We start from the raw sequence: 27,042 nt of genomic DNA on the forward strand, positions 1-27,042 counted from the left end.
TTTTTAGGAAAGCTTTGTGACCTTATTGTGTGATACTGCTGGCTCAATTTGTATCTTCTTAGAATGTCTGAGATTTGGGTGCCATTTTGAATAATTAACCTGAAGTAAATCTTGGTTGAAACCATTCAAACCATGCAAGTTTTGTCACAATCAAAAATAAGGCTACAGAGATCCTCACCTCACAGAACCTACTCCCCTCCAAAAGGCTCAAGCTCACCCTTATTTTTAGCCATCTTTAGAAAAGGTAGGGGAGGGAGTCCTATATGATCTATTATTAAGGTTAAGATTCTGTCACGGTTATTTTTAGTAAAAGTCAGGAATAGGTCACCAGCAATAAACAAAAATTCACAGAAAACCTATTCCTGACTTGTGACAAAATGGGGAGGAGGGGGTCCAGCACCCACCGTTGCTGTGGTTCTTGGGTTCCCCAGGCACCCTTGGTGGCTCAGAGATCCATGGGCCCCCTGCCACTCGTGGTGGCTGAGTGCTGAGGTTCCCACTGCCACCCACAGCAGGTGGGATCTGTGGGGGCCCCAATGTGGTTGCTGGGAGCGGGGAGGCTCCTGCCGCTCACGGTATCTAGGAGCTCCAGAGTCCTCCCCCAACCGCCTGGAGAGGCTGGGAGCTGCAGGGCTTCCCCCTACCACCCCTACAATGGCTGGGAGCTGTAGTGGGCCCTGCTGCCTGTGGCAACTTGAGCTCCAGTACCCCGCTGGCTGACAGCTCCAGCTCCAGCTCCACCACCCCGGGGTTGAAGCGGAAAATATCACAGAGGTCTCTGGAAGTCACGGATTTCATGACCTCTGTGACATAAGTTTAGCCTTATCTATTATGTATTAAGTGACAATAATATGCTTGGCATTGTACAAGATACAAAACAAGAAACAGTCCCAGCCTCAAAAAGCTTACAGTATAAGTACCTTCCACAATCTATCCCCCAAAGTCTTTAATAGGTAATCATATGCTCAACTCTCTTCCCTACTTGTTGCAGGGGGCCTGCTAGTAGGTCTGTTCCTTAGCTCCAGTTAAGATCTTTGGAGGGATAACAAACCTGTTTGCTCTCCACCTGTTTCGTCGGCAGGAGGTGTGTAGAAGCTGGTCCTCTTGAGGATGCTCCACTGGCTGACCTTACCTCATTCTGCTCATTAGAAATACTTCAGAGCACACCCATGTTAACAGAATTTCAAATAAGTAGGATATCTTTCAGCCTCAGAATGAGGGCTAATGTGGCATCAACAGCAGCTAAAGAAGAGTTTTTAACTACCACTACTGCAGAAAGCAAAAGGACCAGTCATGTCACCAATCCCTAAAAGACACTTATAGATCTTGAGAAGGGGAGAGATGGCCTCTGGCTGCCCATTCACCTACCATACAAGAAAAAGATTGGAGCAGTCTCACAGGCTGCCCTGTGAAAATATCAGAAGGGATGAAGGACAGAAGGCTACTGGACCCCACTAGACAGTAGCTAAAAACAGAAGCAGGAACTCTGGCTTTTTTGGGGAAATGCAAATCTATGCTGGTTTAGCCCACTTCATGTTTTATGCAATTTCTTCAATGTTTCAGGTTCATAATGAAGCCCGAAGCCAAGTGGGTTTCAAAAGTTTATTTTACAAAAGTTTTGCAGGGGCACAGTGTAAAGAGTTGTAATTGTTTTTCCCGTTGAAAACAGAAAAGCAGTACTTCTTCAGGGTACTTTTTTTTTTTAAACAAATATTCTGGGAAATGTAAGGATTTACCTTTGTTTTCCATCTAGGTAAGTGACTGGACAGTATCCTTGCATTTCAGCCTTTTTAGGGAATAAGGCCTTTACTTCTGCCATTGTCAGTTTCTTTGGTAGCATATCTGGTGAGGGAAGAGGATGAGGTGCTAATGGTGGCACATACAACTCTGGTGCATTCAAGAATCTCTGTAGTAAGAGAAAATAAACTTTTTTGTTGCAAAATAAACAGAGCATTATATAAACATTATACAAGCTACACAAGATGTGGCTTATTGCATTCTGGCTCTTCTGCTCTTTCTTGCTACTTCCCTACCTTTCACAGGTGTAGTACCTGCTTCTAGTAAGGGCCATCCCCAGCTATTCTGGGGCCCCAGGCCTCAGGGGCTGGGGGGGAGGCTGACCCCAGGTCTCCGTGGCGGGGGGGAAGGGGGCTGGCTCCAGGCCTCTGCAGGGGGGGGAGGGGACCCTGGCTTGGGGGGAACCGACCCCCAGCACTCACTGGCGGTGCGGCTGAGTCACTGCACTTCCCACCACTGGTGAAATTTTGGTGCCCCAAATTTCCTGGTGCCCTACATAGCTGCGTACTTTGCGTATGGATAGGGATGGCTCTGCTCCTAGTAAAGCCACCCTTCCTCCTATCCCACCCTTGCTGAGGCCATTGAGGCCCTTGGATATTCACATTCAATTCCTCCTGCGAAGCCATTTTGTAATAGTGTCCTCGAAACTCTGCTGCAAACTGCAATGATGAGGTTACAGAGCAGTCAACCAGTTCACCCTTTTCTGCGATGCTGACAGGACAGTATTGTCCAAATTCTCCTAGCCGAGACTGCAACTCTTGTGGTGTGATACATAAATCAGCAATACTGGCTGCTTTTCCTGTCGATAATAGAATAAAATGTTATTTTGTAAAATTTCAACATTTTTCACATGCAGTACAAAATGTTGCCATTTTTGAGGATTATATCCATTGTGGAAATGTAACACTTATATTCAATGATGAGAATCACAAACTGGCAATCTTTATAAATAATTTGATTATTAAAGTAACTAGGTTGCAAAATATTTTATTAATTTATTTTGGTAATCTTTTCTTTAGCAATTACTTAAGAAATACAATAGCTAATGTTGCAGGATCCTCCACAGTTAATTTATTAATCAACTTTTTTTGAGGTAGTTTTGCATTACGGGTGTACTGTTTCATTCCTCTGATGCGAAGGAACATTTAAATTGTCATTTGATTTCTCGACATAAGTGAAAAGAAGTTTAAATTAGGATGTGATAAAAACTCTCATTTATTCACCCCAGTCTTACAAACTTGAGGGTCTAGCTAACAGAGTTATTCAAGATCTCTTGGAAAAAAATATCTAAGAAAATCCAATTTATATTTTAAAAGTCTAATGTTCAAATTATAGATTAAAGAGGAATTAAATATTATTTGGGTTATGACTGAAGTTTAGACGATTGAAGTTTGGGTGCCAATATGAGGCTGTAACAGGAAAAGCAAAAGGAGGACGTAAAATAAGGCAGCACGTCTTTCCTCCACAAGCATTCTAATTTACATTGCACCATCCTCAAGGACAGCTGTGGCCAAACTCAACCCTGGTGTAAGATAACTCAACAACTAAAATGTGTCAGTTTATGCCAGTACTGAATTTGATCCCCAAAGAATAGCAATTTTGTCCCCACAGAACAACAAATCAATTTAAGTAACATTTGTTATGTACTCATACTAATACCAAATCAATGCAAATTATGTTAGTTTGCCACTTACATCACTCACCCCACAGTTACATTTGGAAGAAGTGAAAATATCTCTCCTCTGCTTCTGTGTTCCTGGATCTCAGGCACCAGCTCTTATCCTCCCTATTGCCAGCAGATTTGTCTAAATGGGATTATCCCCTCAGAGAGGCCATGGATTTATTTATTCATGTATGTAAACTTAATAAAAGTGTGAAGATTGTACATGGATGCTTTGTATACATGCAGTCTTTAAAAACTAAGATAGAATCAATGTACTCATGACACTCCCAAATAGTAAGCACTCCCATTCACCCCTCCCATCCACGCAGTCTTCTTCCATGAAGAAGCCAGGGAGCACTGTTCCCTCTAAGCTGTGCGTGTATGTGCATGCACACAGACCCTAAACCCCATGCACATGGAAATTTGCACAGAAGCACAACAATTTGCACAGAAAGGTTTTTTTGCACACACAGCCTGTCAAAAATTAGAGGGAACATTGCCAGGGAGTGGAGGCAGGACTTGCAGAGACAAGTTGTTATCAAATTCCATCCTCTGGTAAAACAGATCTTGGAAGATGCTTCTGTACTTCACCAGGAGCAGAATCTGTAATGCCTTCACAGAGTGGCAGATAGCAACAGAATTCTTACCAGCTAGTAGGAAAAGAGGAATCAGCATATGGATCCTGAGGAATCTGAGGTATCTAACTCACAGAGGCCTGCTAAGGAGCCAAGGACCAAGTAAAGCTTCTGTTTCCTGCCTTCCTATGACTCCTAGTTCCTTGCTTTCCAACCTCACCAACTCCTCCCCACCCCTCAAAAAAACTAAAAAGAAAGAAATTCCCAGACAAACAAAAATTTTATTAAGGCTGAGTGTACACTGGATAAAAAATCAAAACCTTTGAGAGACATGGTAGGTGATGTACTATCTTTTATTGGATCAGCTTCTCTTGGTGAAAGACAAACTTTCAAGCTACACAGCTCTTCCTCAGGACCTCCGTGTAGCTCTGTGTTGCTCGAAAGCTTGTCTCTTTCACAAATACAAGTTGGTCCAATATTACCTCACTCACTTTGTCTCTCTAATATCCTGGGACCAACACGGCTACAACAGCACTGCAAAAAACAATCCTTGTAAGATTAACCCTAATTCTGAATTTTCTGTGTTTATAAACGTATTTTTATTTATACTAGTTTATAAAACAAAGCATCAGTCCTGGACTGAGCGTCCTTAATAAGTATTTCAAATATATAAACAGAATAAATGGTCTCTTCCAGTGGCTCCCACTATACAATACTCTGGCAATCACAAAAAATATAAACAAAACTTCAACCCCCAAACAGATTCTACCCCAGTACCTAACACCCTAAAGAGGAAATTTTTGAGGAGTTGGGAAGGAAATAAGCCCTTCAGCAAATCCTGAAGATCAACAAACTCAGGCTACTTTGTACCAAGGGGTGAGAGGTAAGGAAGCAAATTCCAAAAGGTGCTAAGGAGTCCTACTGGAGAACATCTTAATCGCAACTCCCTTTCATATCAACTGGGCTCCTGCTCAACCAACTCTGCTGATCTCAGCGGTGATAACATGTCACAAGGTGAGAGAGGTGGTCTCTTAAGGCTTGTCTACACAAACTTTTAGTTTGTGACAAGGTGGGGACAAGTCTGTAGACCTTGTCTACACTGGAAAAATGCATCGGGGGCTTGTCCACACAGAGAAGATGCACCAGGTTAACTTAAACTGGTTTAAGAACTGATTTACTTAAATTGATGCAAACTCTTTTTGTGGATATCCTTATATCAGTCTAAAACCAGTAATAGCAGTTTAGCTTGCATTAGTAAATTTAAAGGTGCAAACTAAACAGATATAATTCAGATTTAAATTGATTTTAGAACATCCATGCTTTAAATTGCATTGGTTTAATGAGGGACACCTGGAACATGGGTTTGCATCCTTGACCATCTTGGCTAATAGCCATTGATGGACCATGAATTTACCTAATTCTTTTCTAAACCCAGTTATACTTCATAATATCCACTGGCAATGAGTTCCATAGGTTGCCTGTGCGATGTGTGAAGAAGTACATCCTTCTGTTTGTTTTAAACCTGCTGCCTATTAATTTAATGACCTCTATTTCTTGTGTTATGGGAAGGGATAAATAACACTTCCCTATTTCATTTTCTCCATACCATTCATGATTTTATAGATCTCTATCATATCTCCTTTTAGTCTCTTCTTTTCGAAACTGAACAGTCCCAGGCTTTTTAATCTCTCCTCGTATGGAAACTGTTCCATACTCCTAACTAATCATTTTTGTTGCCCTTCTCTTTACCTGTTCCAATTCTAGTAAATCTTTTTTTGAGATGGGGTGACTAGAATCGCATGCAGTATTCAAAGTGTGGTCATACCACGTATTTATATAGTGGCATTATGATATTTTCTGTTTTATCATCAATCCCCTTTCCTAATGGTTCCTAATATTCTGTTAGCTTTTTTGACTGCTGCTGTACAGTGAGCAGATATTTTCAGAGAATTATCCACGATGACTCCAAGATCTCTTTTTTGAGTAGTAAGAGCTCATTTAGACCCCATCATTTTATATATATAGTTGGGATTATTTTTTCCAATGTGTATTATTTTGCACTTATCAACATTGAATTTCATCACTCATTTTGTTGCCCAGTCACCTAGTTTTGTGAAATTCCTTTGTAACTCTTCACAATCAGCTTTGGACTTAACTATCTTGAGTAATTTAGTATCGTTGCCACCTCACTGTTTACCCCTTTTCCAGATCATTTATCATTATGCTGGATAGCACAAGTCCCAATACAGATCTTTGGGGGACCCCGCTATTTAGCTCTTTCCATTGTAAAAACTGACCATTTATTCATACCCTTTGTTTCCTATCTCTTAACCAGTTACTAATCCATGGGAGGCCATTTCCTCTTATTCCATGACTGCTTACCTTTTCTCCTAGTGCACTTTAACATAGTGCTGAGCATGTTAAAGCACAGTAGGAAACTTTTAGTGTGCACCAGCAGGATCTAGATGGACCAATTAATGCACAACTCATTAGTAGGCTTTAGAAATCACACCCCTGTAGAGTGCATTACTTCACCATGTAGACAAGCTCTCTGTTAACATAATGTAAAATGGTGTAGACAAGAGACTCATGTTTAAAACCAATAGTGTTAACCATGACCAACTAACATGTTCAGCCTCTATCTACGCAAGTTGTGTTTTGCATCATATTACATAACATTTATTAGTTTCTGACATGATGCATTTTCCCAGTGTAATCAAGATATTCAATTTTTTTTATAAGTACTATTTTCTTGTAAGACTTTTATTACTACTAAGTGACTGAAATGTGCTCTGAAACTTAAATCCAGCTTAAAATGTTTTTGCCTGGGCATTATTGCTTTGGATAACTTGAAGCAAATTAAAATTGAATCTAAATGTGACACAATGGGTTCCTTAAATTACAATTACAAAACAGCAAGCACTATTTTTAAACAGCAATTCTTCTTTTACCTTCTCTGATTGTTTCCAGATATGTTTGGATCTTTTTAATGATCACCTGAACTTCCTCAAATATTTTGTTCCAGATCCACCACTTGCTGCGGAATGCATCAACCACACACCAGTTCTGATGTTCCTTCTCGTAGTAAGTCCTAATAGCATCAATTTTCTTTTTATAGCAGGAGTTCCGAATAGCTAGAATCTGTGAGCTGTCATGTATAGGATAAGGTGGACTGAAGAAAATAAAAAAATAGCAATGATTTAAGAAACAGCATTGACATAAGAAGAATCAAAAACATACAAAATATATATTTTTCCTGATGATGATTATCTGACTGAAGGTCAAAATTTATACATTAGAGTTCATTATCAATATATTTTTAATTATGCTTATTGAAACTGTAGAGTACTGTTGAGGAAATACAGCTTTGTTTATCAAGAATCGTATTGTCATTAATACAGAAAAAATTCTCGTTTGTTCTTATCATTACACAACTCTGAGTAATCAAGTGGATGTCCAGAAAACAAGCAAAATTCAGAAAATTACACTCTGTCTGTTTATTTCCTGACTTTAGCCTTAATATTTTGAAGAGGACTTTTAGGATATTAATTATTACACGTTTATGGACATATTCTAATAACGTGTAGCAGGGCAGTTGCCTTGCTCCTGAAAAAGGTAGGCTGATTGGGGAAACAGCCACAACTGGGGCCACAACCCAATCAGGCCACACCTGGCCCTGTTATAAGGGCCCAGGGAGGAGCTGAGTCAGAGTCTCTCTCTAGCTGGGGAGAGAGAAGGACCTGGGTGCCTGGGAGAAGAGGGCACCTGGAGTGGAGCAGGGCTGGGGAAAGGCCAGAGGGGCTGGGGAGCTCCAGCCTGGCAACTCCCCAGGCTGAGGCCTTGGTAAAGCCTATGCATGTACTGGGGCTGGGAGGTGCAGCCCAGATATAGGCAGAGGTAGCTGGTCCAACCTCCTTGCCAATAATGAGTGGCCGTGAGAAGATTGCCGTTTGCCCCAGTGAGTGGGGGCTAGATGATGACTGGCAGTAGCCACTGAGGCAAGGTGGGTGAGAGGGTTGGGGGGGTCCCCTGGGCAGAACCCTAGGGTAAGGGGCACTGGGGTAAGGGGCACTGGGGTCTGGGAGGGACACGGGGGCTGGAGGTAAGCGAGACATTGGCAAGCAGAGGGCACTCTGAAGGCTGAAGAGCTAATTCCCAAGACGACCAGCAGGAGGCACTGCACCGGTGAGTCTTTGCTTTGCTACACATGCCTTTAAATCCTAGTCTAAACAAAGTCTTGTAAGCCTTTTAAGATGGGAGCATTGGTGTGGTGGTAGGCACAATCCTGAATCCAGTATCTGAACTAGAAATTTGTGATATCAAGGTCCAAAAGAATCAAGTGAGCATCAGATTCTTGTTTAGCAGTAAGGAGCCATAATCTTCTAATATGTTTAAGAGAAATGCAAGCTCCAAACTCAGAAAGTTTTATATATATTTTATCCAATTAAAAAAGTAAACTAAATTTAAACTGGGATGTTATGTAAAACTCCCAGCGCAATCTGGATTAGAACACAGCTGCAAGTATCCTGAAAAGTATAAATATCCAGTTTAAATGCATAGAGTATCCTGGTTCTTCATTTAAACAGTGCAAAAAGCATATATTAGGGATTTTTTTAAAGCAATAAGATGAGGCTCTTAACGTAATACTACCTTTTAGTAATTATTCAGATTGCACAATGGGGCAGATTTAAGCCTACAAAATATAACTTGTTTGAAATTAAAAATGGGAGTTGTAAAAAACTCTTGCAAAAAGATAGTTCTAGGTTATTTTTTTGTGATGCAAATGAACAAAAAGTCCGATGGTGTAGCAGGGCTAAGGCAGGCTTCCTGCCTGCCCTGGCCCCATGTCACTCCCAGAAGTGGCCAGTACGTTTTGCGGCCCCTGGGAGGGGGCAGGAGGTCTCCGTACGCTGCCCCACCCTGAGCACTGACTCTGCAGTTCCCATTGGCCTAGGAGCCTTAGGGAAGGGGCAGAGCAGGGGGGTGGGGCAAGGGTGTTTGGGTTTGTGCAATTAGACAGTTGGCAACCCTATTGGAGTCCTGAGGTCGGGGTAACCAGGCAGCTCCTGGGGTCTCTGGCCCGCAGGGTGGGGTCTGGGCCGCTACTGCGCTGCCACCCTGCCCCTGTGGTCCAGGTTAAACATTATGGGCCACATGTGTGGCCCACAATGTATAATAAGTTGAGAAACACTGGTTTAGAAAAATAACTTGTGCACTGTACTTTGGAGAAATGAAACATTACTCCTGACCTTTAAAAAGGCCTACAATTAGAACTCTCACTCAAGGAAAAGAGACAGATTATGTTAGAGTCAGTTAAGTATCTGTTTTACTGACACTAGTAATGCTTTTGTGGGTGAATAATAAAATCCAGTAGCAAAGCTAGCAGATACAGTTTTTGGTAGTCACTTTCAGCAGCACTCAGATATTCTTTTGATGAGGGACATATGAGTACTTAAATCGATACTTGTGAAAGATAAGATTTACATGTGTCATAAATATAAAGGGAAGGGTAACAACCTTTATGTATGCAGTAACATAAAATGCCTCCTGGCCAAAGGTACAGAATCATTTAGCTGTAAAGGGTTAATCGGTTCAATTAACCTAGTTGGCACCTGACCAGAAGGACCAATGTGGAAAGAAGTTACTTTCAAATCTGGGGGGGAGGGGAAGGAAGGTTTTATTTGTGCTCTCTTTGTTGGTTCCCTCTCGAAACAGAGAGAGACCAAGAAGGTAAACCAGCTCCTAAAAGATCCTGAAATGATACATATAAAATTACAGAAATTGTAAGTAATAGCAAGGAAATGCATTAGATTATCTTTTGTTTTAGTTTGTGAATTTTCCCTATGCTAAGAGGTAATTTTATTCCTGTTTTGTAACTGGGAAGCAGAGTCAGAGGGAAATCCTCTGTGGTTTAAATCTTTTTATTTACCCTGTAAAGTTATCTTCCATCCTGATTTTGCAGGTGTGATTCTTGTACTTTTTAAAAAAATAAAATTATTCTTTTAAGAACCTGATTGATTTTCAGTGCCCTAAAAACCAGGGGCTTTGATCTGTGCTCACTTTGTTAACCTATTGGTTGGTATACTATTCTCAAGCCTCCCCAGGAAAGGGGGTGAAGGATTTTGGGGGGATATTTTTTGGGGGGGGAATAGGGCTGCAAGTGGCCCCTCCCTGAATGTTTGTTTAAATCACTTGGTGATTTGTTTAAATCACTTGGCAGCAATACCGTCCAAGGACAAGGAAAGGAATTTGTGCCTTGGGGAAGTTTTTAACCTAAGTTGGTGGAATATAAGCTTAGGGGGTCTTCTGTGTGGGGCCCCATATCTGTACCCCAGAGTTCAGAGTGGGGAGGGAACCCTGACAACATGGATAAAATCATCACTCTTTGTTAGCATCACTACCTGTCAGTGCTTTCCTTGTCTATTAGTGCTCTTCTAAAAAGCTCCTTTGCATCCACTTGTAACTCAAAGATTTTCACTGGAATTATTCTCATTGCTTCCAAGATGTTTACTTGTTTTGTTGTTACAGGATACCCATCAATAACAACTCTGTGTGAAAACAGAAACATGAATACAGGTTTAAAAAAACCTGTCAGTTCCTAATTTACCATTAAGACTAAACAGTAAATAGCAAGAATCCACTTCCAGTCTTTATTCAAGCCTAAATTAATTGTATCCAGCAGTATTACAGTACTGTCCAGAGACCCCAATCAAGATCCAAGTCCCATTGAGCAAGGGGTTGTACAAACCTACAGGAAGACACAGCCTCCACCCCAGAGTTTACAATAAAATGTAATACAAAATATAAGAAGTGGGTGTAACAAAAATTGGAGGGAGTGGAGGAGGTAGGCCAAGCGTAAAAGTGTGGGAACACATGGTTACATAGCCTGGTGACGTGCACAACTTGACAGTTCAGAGTCATTTAAAGTTGGAGTTTTAAATGAGGAGCTCTTATCTATTTATTTATAGCTAGCCCCACTGGTCCTCTACATAATTAGCAACTTGACAGGAGCAGGATTGTGTTCCAAAGAGAACATCTAAATCAACATCTACTACTTTAACTCAAGGTCTGTCTAATCCATATTGAAAAGAAACATAATTATCACATATTAGGCATTGGTGGGCCAAGATACACCAAAACATTCACATCAAGGGAAGCTTATGCAATCCTGATCTCAAAGCTGAAAACTGCATGTTAGAGATGAATTAGGTGTTGTCCTGTCCTGTGAGGAAAAAACAGTTACTCACCTTTGTAACTGTTCTTCAAGATGTGTTGCTCATATCCATTCCAATTTAGGTATGCGTGCGATGCACGCATGGCCATAGGAGAATTTTTACCCTAGCAACACCTGGTGGGTCGCTGTGGAGCCCCCCTGGACTAGCGCCTTCATGGCGCTCAATATATACCCCAGCCGACCCAGAGCCCTCTCAGTTCCTTCTTGCCGGCTACTCCAACAGAAGGGAAGCGGGGTGGGTTTGGAATGGATATGAGCAACACATCTCGAAGAACAACAGTTACAAAGGTGAGTAATTGTTTTTTCTTCTTTGACTGCTTGCTCATATCTATTCCAATTTAGGTGACTCCCAAGCCTCACCTAGGTGATGGGGTCGGAGTGAATCAACGTGGATTGTAGGACCGCTCTACCGTGTCATCTCTGGCATGCTGGACGATAGAATTGTGCGAAGCGAAAGTGTGTATCAAGGACCAAGTTGCGGCTCTGCAGATCTCCTGGATTGGTGCCTGGGCCAGAAAAGCCGACGATGAGGCCAGGCCCTTGTAGAATGAGCAGTGGGGGGGTGGGGTCGACACACCGGCCAGATCATAGCAAGCGTGGATACAGGACGTGATCCATGAGGAGATCCACTGAGATGAAACCGGGAGGCCTTTCATCCAGTCCGCCACCGTGATGAAGAGCTGGGCCATCTTCCTGAATGGGTTTGTATGCTCAGTGTAGAAGGCGAGGGCCCTACAGACATAGAGGGAGTGCAGCCGCTGTTCCTGGTGACTGGCGTGCGGTTTTGGATAAAAAACTGGGAGAAATATGTCCTGGCTGATATGGAAGGCCGATACAACCTTTAGAAGAAAGGCTGGATGAGGCCAAAGCTGCACTTTATCTTTATGAAAGATAGTGTAGGGTGGTTTGGAAGTAAGGGCTCTGAGCTTGGAGACCCACCGCGCCGACGTGATAGCGACAAGGAAAGCTGTTTTCCAGGAGAGATAGAGGAGGGAGCAGGTGGCCAGCAGCTCGAACGGGGGCCCCAGGAGTCTGGAGAGGACCAAGTTAAGGTCCAATGTGGGGACTGGGTGTCAAACTTATGGGTAGAGACTGTCCAGGCCCTTAAGAAACCTGCCAACCATGGGATTGGCGAAGGCAGAGTAGCCATGCGCACCTGGGTGAAAAGCCAAGATGGCTGGAAGGTGAACTCTGACAGAGGATGCCGCCAGGCCCTGCTGTTTTAGGCCCAGCAGGTATTCCAAAATGACAGGCCTGGACACCTGGAGAGGGGGCATGTTGTGCTGAGAGCACCAGCACAAGAACCGCTTCCACTTAGCCATATATGTGGCCCTAGTGGAGGGCTTCCTGCTGCCCATCAGAACTTGTTGCACAGATTCTGAACAGCGAAGTTCTGCAGGGTTCAGTCACACAGCATCCATGCTGTAAGGTGGAGAGATCGTACATCAGGATGGCAGAGGCGACCGTGATCCTAAGTAATCAGGTCTGGAAGAAGAGGCAATGGGACTGAAGCGTCCACAGAGTTCCAGGAGCATGGTATACCAATGGTGTCTGGGTCATGCGGGAGCTACCAGAATTACTTGCGCCCTGTCCCTGTATACTTTGAGCAAAACCCTGTGCACCAGGGGAAATGAGGGAAAGGAGTAAAATAGACGAGTTGTCCAGGGGAGCAGGAAGGCATTTGTGTGAGAGAGCCTGGGGAGCGGCTCTGGAGGGAGCAAAAAAGCTGGACATTTCCGATTGCTGCAGGAGGCAAACAGGTCAACCTGGGGAAACCCCCACCTTTGGAAGATGGGGTGGATGATATCTGGTTGAAGGGATCACTTGTGTGAACGGAAGGATCTGCTCAGGTGGTCCGTCAGCATGTTCTGGATCCCAGGTAGAAAGGAAGCCAGCAGGTGAATGGAGTGGGCTATACCAAATTCTCACAGTTGGAACGGCCTCCTGACAGAAGGGGGAGAAGCGTATCCCCCCTTGTTTGATGTAGAACATGGCCATGGTATTGTCTGTGAGGACTGCCACACAATGACCCTGCAGCCGCTCCAGAAGGCTTGACAGGCAAGCCGCACCACCATCAGCTCCCAAACGTAGATATGAAGGGAGAGCGCGGATGGGGGCCATAGGCCCTGCGTCTGAATGTCCCTGAGGAATGTCCCCTGACTCATCCATGACCAGGGACAAGGAAGGTTGCGGGCTGTGAAAGGGGACTCCTTTGCAAACCACCTGGGGATTTAGCCACCAGCGGAGAGAGGCCAGGTCCCACTCCGGGACGGTGACCACCAAGTTCAGGCTATCTCGACCTGGGTGATAGGCTGTTGCCAGCCAGGCTTGTAACAGGTGGAGTCGAAGTCTGGCATGCTTGGTCATGTTTGTGTAGGAAGCCATGTGGCTGAGAAGACTCAAGCAACTTCTTGCTGACGAGGTTGGGAAGCTCTGAAGGCTCCAGATGAGGGCCACTAAAGCCTGGAAACGGGCATCCAGCAGGAGAGCTCGTGTCTGCACGGAGTCCAGAACCGCCCCAGTGAATTCTATTCTCTGGGTCAGTTTTAGTGTCGACTTTGCCACATTGAGAAGGAGGCCTAACCTAAGAAACGTGTCCCTGACCAAGTGGAGGTGGGACTGCACCTGTTCTTTGGCATGTCCCTGGATAAGCCAGTCATCAAGATAAGGGTATACCTGCACCTGCCAACAACGAAGGAAAGCCGCCACAACCGCCATACAGTTGGTAAACACTGAGGGGGCCGTGGAGAGACCGAAGGGAAGGGCCGTGAACTGATAATGGTCACAGTTGACCGCAAAGCAGAGGAAGCATCTGTGCGCCAGATGAATCGCTATGTGGAAATACATGTCCTTCATGTCGAGGGTGGCGTACCAGGATCCAGGGAAGGTATGATGGTGCCCAAGGAAACCATGCGCAATTTCAATTTTACCATGAACTCGTTGAGACTGTGCAGGTCCAGAATGGGCTGAAGCCCTCCCTTTGCCTTGGAGATTAGGAAATATCGGGAGTAAAATCCCCTGCCCCTTAGCTCCATTGGAACCACCTCGATCGCCCCCTGGTGAAGTGTCTGAACCTCCTGAATTAGTTGCTTGTGAGAAGGGTCCCTGAAGAGGGACGGGGAAGGAGGGTGGGGAGGAAGAAAATTGGAGAGAGTATTCCACTTCCACTCTGTGGAGGACCCAGCAGTCCATAGTTATGTGGGACCAGGCACAGTGGAAGTGGGATAAACGATTCAAGAAAGGTGGGGTGGGATTCTGAATGAGGTCTGGTACACCGTCCTCGAGCATCCCTTCAAAAGGCCTGTTTTGAGCCTGTCGATGGCTTGAGCGGGCCCTAGCCTTGCCCAGACTGGGGATCTGAAGGCTTCCTCTTGCCATTATGGCCCTGTCTCCTATAAAAATCCTGCCTCAGTCGAGGGGGAGGATAGAAGCATTGTTGTGTCTGCTGAGGTTTGAAGGGTTTCTGTTGGGTGGCCGGTGTATGCATGCCCAGGGACTTCATTATGGCCCTTGAGTCTTTAAGGCTTTGTAGTCTGGAATTGGTCTTGTCTGAAAACAGGCCCTCTCCATCAAAGGGGAGGTCCTGCAGCATTTGCTGAAGCTCCGGTGGCAGGTTGGAGGCTTGCAGCCAGGAGACACACCTCATCGCTATCCCCAAGGACAAAGTACGTATGGCAGAATCCGCAGCGTCCAGCAAGGCCTGTAACGAGGTCCATGCCACTGTTTTGCCCTCCTCAACCAAGGCCCCAAACTCCTCTCTGGTCTTAGGAGGTACTAAACTCCTTAAATTTCAGCATGGAGTTCCAGGAGTTAAAATTTTAATGGCTCAGTGTCTGCTGATTAGTGATCCTGAGCTGAAGACCCCTGAGGAATAAACTTTGCACCCAAACAGATCAAGGCGTTTGGCGTCCTTTGATTTGGGAGCTGGGGCCTGCTGGCCATGCTGTTCTTTCTTGTTTACCGATGCTACCACTAGCGAACAAGGCTGTGGGTAGGTGAACAAATAACTGTACCCCTTTGAGGGGACAAAGTATTTGCATTCCGCTCCCATAGCAGTTGGTGGGATGGATGTAGGTGTTTGCCAGATTGTTCTGGTGGCGGATTGGATAGTCCGAATAAAGGAAAGGGCTACCCTTGACAGCGCTTCCACTAATAGAATATCCACCACTGGGTCCTCCACCTCTACCACCTCCTCTGCTTGCAAGTTCATATTTCAGGCCACCCTGCGCAGGAGGTCCTGGTGGGCACAGAGGTCTACAGGAGAAGGGCCCGAGACTGTAGTGCCTGTCACTGCCTCATCGGGTGAGGAGGAGGCCACAGAGGGGAGAGGGTCATCTAAGGCCTCTTGCAGAACTGGGCCCAGCTGTCCTGTGCCAGCGACCTCCAGGCCCAGAGTAGGAACAGGTGTTGTAGGAGGTCCTGTCATGGGAAGAGGAGACACCACGGTCTCCATGCCCCCCGGGACAGGCCGAGTGGTGGCAGCCTCTGGCACTCGTGGCTCGGACGGGGCTGAGCAAGAAGCCCTAGACGGAGCATCCTGGGCCTGGCGCTATGCCACTTGAGCGGGACCTTGCTCCTACGCCTGCCAATGCCCAGCCCCTGACTCCAGGCGGCTATGGTCCATATGGTGGCGGTCCAAGAAGCGTGACCCTGCATCCGATCCTGAAGAATGGGAAATGGAAAGGGAAGGCCAAGGCAGTGCCAAGTGGATCTGCACTGGGTCATGCCGACAGGGTGAAGGTGAATGGTGCCACGAAGCTGGGGAGTGGTGCCGGGACCTGGAACGGTGCCTGGATCTGGACCTGGATCTAGATGAGTGGCATCAGGTCCAGGATCTGCTCCTCAATGGTGACCAGTGGGCAGAGCGGTGCCACAAGTACGACTAGTGCCACGAGTATAACCAGCGCCGCAAAGGAGAGTGGTGCCAGGACTGCAAATGGCATGTGGAGTGCGAGCAGCGTCGGGAGCAGGAAGGGTGCCGAGAACAAGACTGGTGCCATGGCTCGACTGACTGTGCCGACGGGTAGATCAGGGCCAGCTTGCCTCGGGATGGTGCTGTACGTGCAGATACCGGTGCCTTGGCATGAGGCTGAGGGGATGCTGATGCTGTCATGGCAATAAGGTCCCTTGCAGCCGCAAAGGTATCCGGGGTGGACGGCAACTGGACCTCGACCACACTGTGTACCACTGAGTCCAGGGTCACTAGACTCAACGGCTCTCCTCCCAGGGCCGGAGTCAACTGCGCTGAGGCCATAGACTGTGTCCCGAGGCACTCCCCTGTCGGGGGGTGCCTCCAGAGGCGGTTCCAAGGGGGCTGGCCTCTGGAGGTGGGCCAGCCTTTTCCAGCTTCCAGTGCTGCTTCTGGGCAGGAGAGTGGGAGTGGTGCCGGGCCAATGTCGGCTGTGGTGCCGGGGAGCGACGATGCCGTGGGTCTTGGTCTGAGTCCAGCCGCGGTGCTGCTCCTGCCGCTGGGGTGCTGCACACCGAGGTGCTTGGTGCCAGATCTTGGTTGAGGGCTAAAAGCCGACTCCATAAGGAGCTGTTTGAGATGAAAGTCCCGCTCCTTCTTGGTCCGGGGATGAAAACCCTTGCAGATCCTGCACTTGTCTGGGGGAGTCTCATCAAGCAGACTCTTTTGGCAAGAGTCATGGGGGTCGCCCATTGGTATGGGCTTAGAGCAGGAACCACAGGGCTTGAATCCCAGAGCTTTGGGCATGAGCCCAATAGAAAATCAGGAAGGAGGGGAACCCCCGCTCCAACCCACTAATACTAACTAACTACAACTATAACTATGAACTACTATGAACTATTATAAACTAGAAACTGCAAGTGCTAGGGAGAGTGGAGACCAGCAAAGCCGAACTCCAGAGTTCCAACGACTGTCATGGGTGGTAAGAGGGAACTGAGGGGGAGCTGGGTCGGCTGGGGTATATATCGAGCACCATGAAGGTGCCACTTCAGGGGGCTCGACAGCCGACCCACCTGGTGTTGCTAGGGTAAAAATTCTCCGACGGCTGTGCATGGAGTGTGCGCACACCTAAACTGGAATATGAGCAAGCACTTGAAGAATTACCCTTCTTTGGGAGAGAAGCTGGAGCTTGCGGGAGAGATGAAGAAGTAGGATGATTCTTAACTTGGGTCAGCTTGGCAGGCGGTTCCATTCTGGGGACAGCCTACTAGAAATTTGGATTCCATAGGGGTTAGGGGACAGAAGACGGATTTTATTTTCTGGCTGTTCCTAAAAACAAAACACAATGGGAGCACTGAACTGTCAGTCTGCACTACCAGAGAGAGAGAAACTGGTGCAAGGGCAGAACAGGTACAGCCAGGGCAGAACAGGTACAGCCGAGTCCCAGAGCTCCATGGATAAGTCTGAGTTGCCACTGGTATTTGTAGTAAGAGGTGCAGTCCTCATGTCTGACTGGGGGAGACATCAACATTGAGAAAGAAACAGGAATTTTCAGTGTACAATGAAATACTGTCCCTTTGGTTAAAGTATCTTTCAGAAAATGTGAAATATTAAAGGTAAAGGAGGAAAGTGAAATAGTCTTTCCTGAGAATTGTAGAAAATCATGCTTGAAAACTCTTTTTGAAGACTGAAGTGGAGAGCCTGGTTTGTGCTCCACTGTGGACAGGACCAAAGTGTAACTTCGTAACGGACAAATTTTTGGTTCCATTGACGTGTTTTAGTGAAACTACTTGTTTCATTATGGTTATGCAAATCAATCCTTATGAAAAGAATGTTATCTTATAAAAACAAACAGACAAACCTCTTACCCAGCAGTGCTGCACACATGATCCATCAAAGCCACTTCTAGAGCTTGGACGGCTAGTTCATCAGGTGCAGTCAGTCCTTTTTGAAGATGCCACTTTAACATAAGTGCCAGCTCGCTCTCTGGCTGATTGTTTAACACTATTCGGATAGCATCTCCCATAGATAAGCGCATTAACCCATAGACACTTGCAAACTTCTTAGCAACTGAAAAATATTTTGTTTTTAACACTCAGCTTTCACTTAGACATCAATGCAACACAATGATTTATTAACAATGTTATTCATATTCCATAAAACTATGACTTTCATAATTTAGATAAATGCAGTATGCTACTGGTATAGAGCCAAGACACAGGACTTCTCAAAAATGTATTGTAGGTCAAGCTTATGCAAGTATGTATAATTTAAAATGCATTAGTATCCAGACATTGACACTGAACTCCCAAAAGCAATGTCTGCATTACTAAAACAGTCACTGCTTAGTATAAGGCTGGGATTGGAATAGCAGGTACAGGATGTTAAAATGCAGTGGCAGACAACATGTTTGGAACTTGCAGAGTACTTTTCCAGTCTATGTATGGCCATAACTAATACCATTAGATCATGACTTATATGAACATTAAATTCATCCACAATATTAGAAAAGGTAAAGAAATTGATAATTGCCATCTTCTTATATGTGGTTGCATTGCTGTACTACATTCTTGGTGTGATAGATGGACAATTTGTGATAAAATGTTAATACAACTATATGGCAAAGCTTAGCTTGTGGTTCATGTTCTGCACCATTATGTAAGCGACTCTACTTTTGACTAAAATTCTTCTTTGTTGGACACCAGCTTTCGCTGGGGTTTACAGTTCTGTAGAGACCGTTCACCATTGTCCCCCAAGTAGTTGGGGGGGACAGTGGGGAAGAAAGAAGATAAATGGATTTTAGCTAAAGTAAATAAAAACCATATAATTTTGTATGGATTTTCAAAACTTTGTGGTTACAAAAACACACCAAACAAAACCAGAGATTACAGAATGATGATTGTATACAGTTTGCCATTTTCTGTAACCAACAGTTTTAGTACAACTTCATTTCTATCAGTTTGACAATCAGGGTGCCTCAATCACCTACTAACATTTAGGTTAAAAATAGACAGACATCGACAACTGCCAATTTAGTTTAATACAATCTTTACCTGGCCCTATAGGACTATATGGACAATAAATTAAAAACTGTTATTTTGCCTTCTTGTACAGAGGTGGCAATGATGTGGAAAAGACATGCTCAGTTTCTGGGAAAGAATAAGGGTAAACATTTTAGTATAGCCACTTTCAATGGGACTTAGGTTCCTAAGTGATATAAGTACTTTCCAAAATGGGACTAAGGAGCACTTAGGTGCTTTGGAAAATGTTATCCAGAGTGCCTGGCTTCTGTACAATTAAGGGGCAGCACTGAAAGGAGTCTCTTCTAGTCTACCCCAGGCTACAAAATAGTGCTTCAAGAGTGCTGTGGTTGGTAAGAGATAGGAGAGAACTCCAGTTCACAGTAGACACAGAGAATCTTATACGTGTGGGGGGCAAAGGGGAGATTAAGAATTGAAAGTTAAATAAAGGAGGATTAACTTACTTTGTACAGTAACGGGAGTTCTTTGAGATGTGTGGTCCCTTATTGGTATTCCACTTGATATGTGTGCATGCTCCATGGGCTTGAGAACAGAAGATTTTTGCTGGCAATGTCTGTTGGTCTGTATCTGCGCCCTTGTGCTCCCAACCGAGGGCATAAGGGATGGTGCAGGATGACCACCTCTCCAGTTAATTTTCTACCATGAATAGCCATAGGATAAGGCTCTGCAGCAGAGGGGAAGGAGGGTGGGTAGTGAAATACAGATAGGAACCATACATCTCAAGGAAGTCTAGTTACTGTACAAGGTAACAGAGTAGCAGCTGTGTTAGTCTGTATTCGCAAAAAGAAAAGGAGTACTTGTGGCACCTTAAAGACTAACAAATTTTATTTGAGCATAAGCTTTCATGGGCTACAGCATCCGATGAAGTGAGCTGTAGCTCACAAAAGCTTATGCTCAAATAAATGTTAGTCTCTAAGGTGCCACAAGTACTCCTTTTCTTTTTGCACAAGGTAAGCAACTCTTTTCTTCTTTGATGGTCCTTATGGTATTCCATTTGAAGTGATTCTCAAACAATTTTCATTGAGGAGGACACAAGGAACCCTGTTGTACCACAGAATGGAGGACTGCTCTGCCGAAAGATGAGTCTGCTGAAGAAGCCTAAACCAAAGTGTAATGTCTCACAAATGTATGGATGGAGCCCCACATTGCTGCTCTGCAAATGTATAGGAAAGGAACATTTCAAAATGAAGCTACCATTGCAGCCTGTGCTCTAGTCAAGAGAGCCCTCATGCCTTGAGGAGGAAGGATCACTATCAGCTCATAACACAGTAGGATGCAGCCCAACATCCATTTTGACACTCTCTATGAGGAGAACTTCTCCTCTCATGCATTCAGCAAAGGAAACAGTTTGGGAGATTTTTCTGAAGGATTTCATTCTCTGTAGGTAGAAGGCTAAAGCTCAATGGACATCCAGAGAGTGGAGCTTCCTGTCCTCTCTGGTGGCCTGGAGCTTCAGTTAGAAGACACAGATGTGGATGACCTGGTTCAGATGGAATTCTGCAGTTACTTTAGAAGTAAACTTGGGATGTAATCTCAAGGAAACCTTATCCTTATGGTAGACCATATAGGGTGGTCAGCCATAAGGCCCCCAACTCACCTACACTTCTGGCTGAGATGATAGCAACCAGCAATGCAATCTTCACAGACGAATGAATGCATATGAGGCTAAGGGTTTGAACAGAGCATTCATCAATGCTGACAGGAGAAGACTGAGGTCTCATGTTAAGGTAGGCTTCAGCACTGGAGGGAAGATTTGGATCAGTCCTTTCAGAAACCTTACTGTAGTAGAATAAGCGAAGACTGAATGGCTGGCTGTCCACAGTGCTAACAGTTGCCAAGTATATTCATAAGGAACTGATGGATAGCTATTAAGTTTTTAGCGAGAGAAGATCATGGACGCTTCTGATGATGGTGGCACTAGGTAAAGAATCTTTTCCATTTTGCTGTGTGGTGATTCCACTAGGAAATGCCTTCTTACTATTGACAGGTTTCAGAGTAGCAGCCGTGTTAGTCTGTATTCGCAAAAAGAAAAGGAGTACTTGTGGCACCTTAGAGACTAACCAATTTATTTGAGCATAAGCTTTCGTGAGCTACAGCTCAATGCATCTGATGAAGTGAGCTGTAGTTCACGAAAGCTTGTGCTCAAATAAATTGGTTAGTCTCTAAGGCGCCACAAGTACTCCTTTTCTTTTTGCTTCTTACTATTGTTAATGATGGATTGTATTGCCTCCACATATGACCTTTTTTAGATCTGTCGTCCATCCAAATACTACATTGTTAAATGGAGTGATGCTGGGTTGGGACGTTTGATCTTGCCCTTGTCCTGAGTCAGTTGGGCTGAGAACAGCTGATTGTGGAGGCATGGATGTGAGGACATCTGGAGAACACTCAGGAACCAGAAATGTCTAGACCACCAGGGAGAAATCAGAATCACTGATGCTCCATCTTGTTTGATCTTCCTCTGAACTGAGGTAAAAGGCATATGTGGAAATGCGTACATAATTTGTACCAATCACTGAAATAGAAATGCATCCCCTCTAGAGTTGTAGCCTGAGCTGTCCTGGACCAATAGATCCAGCATTTCTTGTTCTCTTGAGATGCAAAGAGATCCCAAGGCAGGAATTCCCACTGCTGAAAAATGCTCTTACCACTGAGTCATGTAGCTCCTACTTGTTTCTGGAGAAATGTCTGAGGCTGTCTGCTAACGTGTTGTGAACCCCTAACACTGACCACCTCTGACATGACTTGAATGTGTAAGGTCCAAATAAATGGTATAAATTGTTTGTAGGCTTTATGCAGTGCACACAGCCCTAGAAGGTTTACGTGCAACTGGGATTCTTGGTGGGTCCAGATAGCCTATGTTATGTGCCCATCCAGATGGGCTCCCCACTCTGGTAAGGGAGCATCTGTAATCAGTTTTTCTGTGGGTGCGGAAAGGATAAAAGGAAACCCCATGCACACAGTCTCCCTGTTTTCTCTCCCAGGAGAGAGAAGCCAGAACTCTGTAGGGGAGCAAGACCAGTATGTCCAGACTGTGCTTGCTTGACATGTAGACTGTCCATAACCAAGCCTGTAGACACTGAAGGCAAAGGGTGTCACATAGGTACATGAAGCTATGTGACCTAGGAGGATGAGACAGGTTTGAACTGTCATCTGAGGGTTCAGCCACAACTGAGTGATGAGGACCCTTATACCCTGGAACCTTTCCTGAGGTAGGTATTGCTTTAGCTCTGATTGAATCTAGGATTGCTCCAATAAAATCTCTCCTCTTTGTGGGACTAAATTAACTACATTTACCTGGACCCCTGAGGAGTATCCGAGTATGAGTAAGGACAAGGTTGTCATCCATACTTCTTGATGTGACTTCCTCATGAGCAGTCATCGAGGTAGGGAATGATGAACCCTGACAAAGGAGGTGAGCTACCACTACTGATAATACCTTGGTGAATATCATCGGTCTCATTGAGAGGCCAAAGGAGAGCACATTGTATTGGTAACAGTCAAAGCTCACAGTGAATCTCAGAAATCTCTGGTCTGCAGGGTGGATGTCTATGTGGAAATAAGAATCCTTTAAATCAAGAGCTGTGAACCAATCACATTTAGCTAGTGAGGGGATTATAGAGACCAGGGTGACCATTCTGAACCTAAAGCAGTGGATAAAGATGTTAAACTATCTGAGATCTAGGATGGGACTCCAGCCTTCTTTATTCTTGGGAGATGAGAAAATATATCAAATATAATCCTTTTGCCCTGTGCTGAAGAGGTACCAGTTCTATGGCTGCCAGATGGTGCAGGGAATCTACTGCTTGTCTGAACATCCTGTTGTGTGAAGGGTCCATGAAGGAGGCCTCAGAAGAAGGCTTTAGGGGACAAGGGAGAGAAACTGATTATCTCCAGAACCCATCAGTCTGGTGTGATATTGTGCAAATCCTGGGGGAAATAAGCTAGGGGGCCACCAAATGGGGTAAGGGAGTCCTGAACAGGTAAATGTGGCAAGGAGACTAATTTTCAGCATTCAAAAGTCCTGTCAAAAGGATTACCTGGTAGGAGGCTGAGGCTGAAAGGAGAATGCAGGGGGGAACCTTGTGTTTACTATGCTGCGTTCACTGGCGTCTCCTATGTGGCTTATAGGCTCCTTGATGTTAGAATGGTTAAGTAGCTTGACTTTGTAAGATTGAGTCTGGGGTATTTGCTCCACAGAGCTGGGGTACAGATAGATCAGGGATTGGCAACCTTTGGCACATAGCCCATCAAGGAAATCCACTTGCGGGCCTGGACAGTTTGTTACCTGCAGCATTCACAGGTTCAGCTGATCGCAGCCCCATTGGCCTGGGACGGCGAAGCACAGACAGTGGGAGCTGCGATTGGCCGAACATGCAGACACTGCAGGTAAACAAACCGTCCCAGCCTGCCAGCGGACTTCCTTGACAGGCTGCATGCCAAAGGTTGCCGTTCCCTGAGATAGAGCAAAAGGTTGCTCTTGAGTCTTTGAGGGAATGGAATAATTTATCAATCTTCTCACTAAGTAGGTTATTTCATTCAAAAGGCAGATTCTTTACAGTGGATTGGATTGAAGCCAGGAAGCCCTTCTCATGACCATGGAGTTTGCCATTGAGCAGGAGGCTGTACCTGCTGCATGCAGTGAGCCCTGAGGGCTAATTTAGCTAGAAATTTATCATCTTTGATAATTGCTGTGAACTGAAATCCAGCTTCTTGAAGGCGTTTGTTAGTGAATTCTGAGAACCAACTGTCATTATTAAAATCATATTTTGACACTAAAGCTTGGTAGTTTGTGATGCAAAACTGTAAACTCACTTTAGTGAAGTTCTTTTCTCCAAAGAAGTCTCAAGGTTTAGTCTCCTTATCAGTGAGTGTAGGTCTGGCGTGATGTTGCTTGTTTCTTTTAATGACCGCTTGCAGCAGTCAAGAGTTCAGAGCAGGGTATGAGACTAAGTATCTGCCTGCTTCGATGGCACAAAATATTTCTCCTCTGTTCTCTTAAGAATGGGAGCACATGTGGCTGGAGTATGCCAGATCATCTTGGCTGGTTCTAAAATGGCCTAATTTAATAGGCAGTGCCACCTTACTGGTACCAACACCCTGGTGGACATTCAGTCGCTTATGAGGGATATCCTATACTTCCTCCAGGTGGTTTGGAATGAATCTGCAATCCTTCTGAGGAGGTCCCGGGTCTGTAGTCATTAGATGGTGGCAGTGAGGCTGGTGCAACCATCTAATCTGGGGACAACAATGATAACTTCACTGGGGTGAGCAGTTCTTCCTGGTCAGGGTATTGCTCTTCCTTAGATTGTTTGAGGGGGTTGAGGTTCTTGTCTGAAAGAGAGAGCTTGTCTTGACTGCTGTTGTGTACCCAGTAATGCCAGTGTGAAGAGTCATAGGGGAAATGAGGCAGTCTCCATGGAGAAGCGTACCACTAGTCCTGAGTTGGGTAGTCCCTCCTATGAGCAAGGGAGGGGCACCACAAGATCTTGGAGCCTCTGCTGGGGCTGATCCCATGTCTTGATTGGGTGGTGAAGCTCTCCCACTGTATCCAAGCTCCTTGGAGGAACAGAACATTTCTTACTGATAATTTCCTTTCTGCTAGCAGTGTCTCCCACAATTTCAGACATCTGGGCTACTCTCCCACGCTCTGCAGCTCATGCACGTGGATCAAAGATTTGGCACATCCTGGTCATCTCTTTCCTCCTAGGTGCCGCCAGCTGAGTTATTCCAAAGCTATGAAAAACTTATACAACAATATTAACAACAAATACTCCAGAGGTAACAAACTATGTACAGTAGACAAAATGGCCATGATAATGATCCCACATAATATCTGACCTTAGGCCCTTGAGCCATCTAGGGTGGGTAGGACTGTGGAAGAGACTGCTATCAGAAAGGAAATTATCAGTAATAAATTTTTCCATTCTGCAACCCAGTATCTCCCACAGTTTGGAACATATGGGAAGTAGCAAGCAGTGAACAGATATAAAGAGAGTTATGGAAGATGTCTTCAGGAGTAAGACAGAGAAGGTACCCTCACTTTGAAAGAACTGATCAAAGGGCAATATTATTTTTTGGCCACTGCCTGCAGCTCCTTCTTGCTAAATGAGGCTTCTGCAGATGACAAAGTCCACCTTATCGTGCATAATGAAGTGTTAGTTGTTGACCAAGTGCTCACTTTGCATATTTCCAAGGTGAATGCACTTGCTTGTTCTGCCCTCCATGAGGTTGCTAGGGACCTTGTGGACCGCACTTTGATCCTTTCCAGAACAGGAAGGGCTTGTAAACCTCCACAATGCATAGCCTAATCCATCTAGCAGTGGAAAGTGTGGAAACTCATGAGTCCTTGGTATTTTGAATGGAAGGACATGAATAGGACTCCTGGCCTTCTCATGGATTTGAGGTAGAGAGCTCTCCTGACATCTAAGGTGTGCCAAATTTTTTCAGTCTGTTGCTCTGGTCTTGGGAAGAACAACATCTTGGGAAGGGTGGAAGGAAGAGTTCATCTTAGCAAGAAATGATTCTGGAGTTCTCGTGAATACATACTTTCATAAATAAGGCTGCCGGCTCTGACACTTGCCTGCTAGATGCAATGGCTATCAGAAAGCAAGCTTTGAAGCGCAGGTAGAATGCTGGTCCTGAAGTAAGAGGTTCAAAGGGATGACTTTTCAATGCTCTAAGCATGTGTGGTAGGTCCCCTTTAGGGAAGAGTGGTCTGGCCGCAGGCCTACATAGCCAGACTGCTCTAAGAAACCTGGTTACTGGGGGTTTTCTGCTAGGGAGCCAGAGGATCCTATGAACAGAATGCTACGAAGAATAGACACCTGATGTGCTATGGCAGTAGTTCTCAAACGTTTGTACAGGTGACCCCTTTCATATAGTAAGCCTCTGAGTGTGGGGCCCCCCCTATAAATTAAAAACACTTTTTTATATATTTAACCCCGTTATAAATGCTGGATGCAAAGCACGGTTTGGGGTGGAGGCTGACCGCTTGCAACCCCCCATGTAATAACCTCACGACCCCCTGAGGGGTCCCGACCCCAGTTTGAGAACCCCTGTGTTATGGTGCTGGGCTGAAGACCTCTATTGATACCTTCTTGGAGAAAATCCAAAATGGCTGGGATTCTGGATTTCTGGGACTGGCACTGTATTCTTGGCACCAGCTACTGAATCTGGACCAGATAGAGGAATATTCTCTGTGTCAGTAATCTCCCAGATGAAAGCAGTTTTGATGACTTTGGAGGACAGGCCCAGCAATACAAGTTCTTCTCTCACAATAGCTAGGCTGCCAGTTGAAGCTAGGTCAGATCCGAGTGGAGAAAAAGGACCTTGTGAGAATGCCCAGTCCTGATGAAAGCTAAAATGGAGGCTCCATTTTCAGTAATATCAAGTCAGAAAACCAAGTTCTCCTCAGCCAATGGGGAGGTAAGGGGAGGCTCAGTGGTTTGAGCATTGGCCTGCTAAACCCAGGGTTGTGAGTTCAATCCTTGAGGGCCATTAAGGGATTTAGGGCAAAAATCGGGGATTGGTCCTGCTTTGAGCAGGGGGTTGGACTAGATGACCTCCTGAGGTCCCTTCCAACCCTGATATTCTATGATCCTATGGCCTGCTCTCACTTTATTTTCTGGACCAACTTCAGTAGAAACAGGAAGAGAGCATGGTCATCTGCAGCCATCTGTGTGATAAAGTATCTGGTTCCCATGGATCTGGGGTCCATCTCCCTGGTGAAGTATTTTGGTCTCTGTGTTCATACAATTTACAGACAGGTTGGCTGAAGGGTGGCCAAACATCTGAACAATGAGATTGGTACCTGAATCAGG

The 27,042-nt window shown here is 45.1% G+C and overlaps 1 protein-coding gene across 1 annotated transcript in view; it reads right to left on the reverse strand.

Annotated features, from left to right (window-relative positions):
• The window catches only part of AK9 (adenylate kinase 9), a 239,386-nt gene that overhangs the window by 14,341 nt on the left and 198,003 nt on the right, over positions 1–27,042 (reverse strand). Inside the window, 5 exon segments of the mRNA XM_073336992.2 lie at positions 1,737–1,906; positions 2,400–2,596; positions 6,987–7,207; positions 10,437–10,583; positions 18,047–18,248. Of these exon segments, the coding sequence (XP_073193093.1) occupies positions 1,737–1,906; positions 2,400–2,596; positions 6,987–7,207; positions 10,437–10,583; positions 18,047–18,248 (937 nt within the window).

Source organism: Lepidochelys kempii, chromosome 3 (assembly GCF_965140285.1).
Source record: "Lepidochelys kempii isolate rLepKem1 chromosome 3, rLepKem1.hap1, whole genome shotgun sequence".
NCBI lineage: Eukaryota > Metazoa > Chordata > Testudines > Cheloniidae > Lepidochelys > Lepidochelys kempii.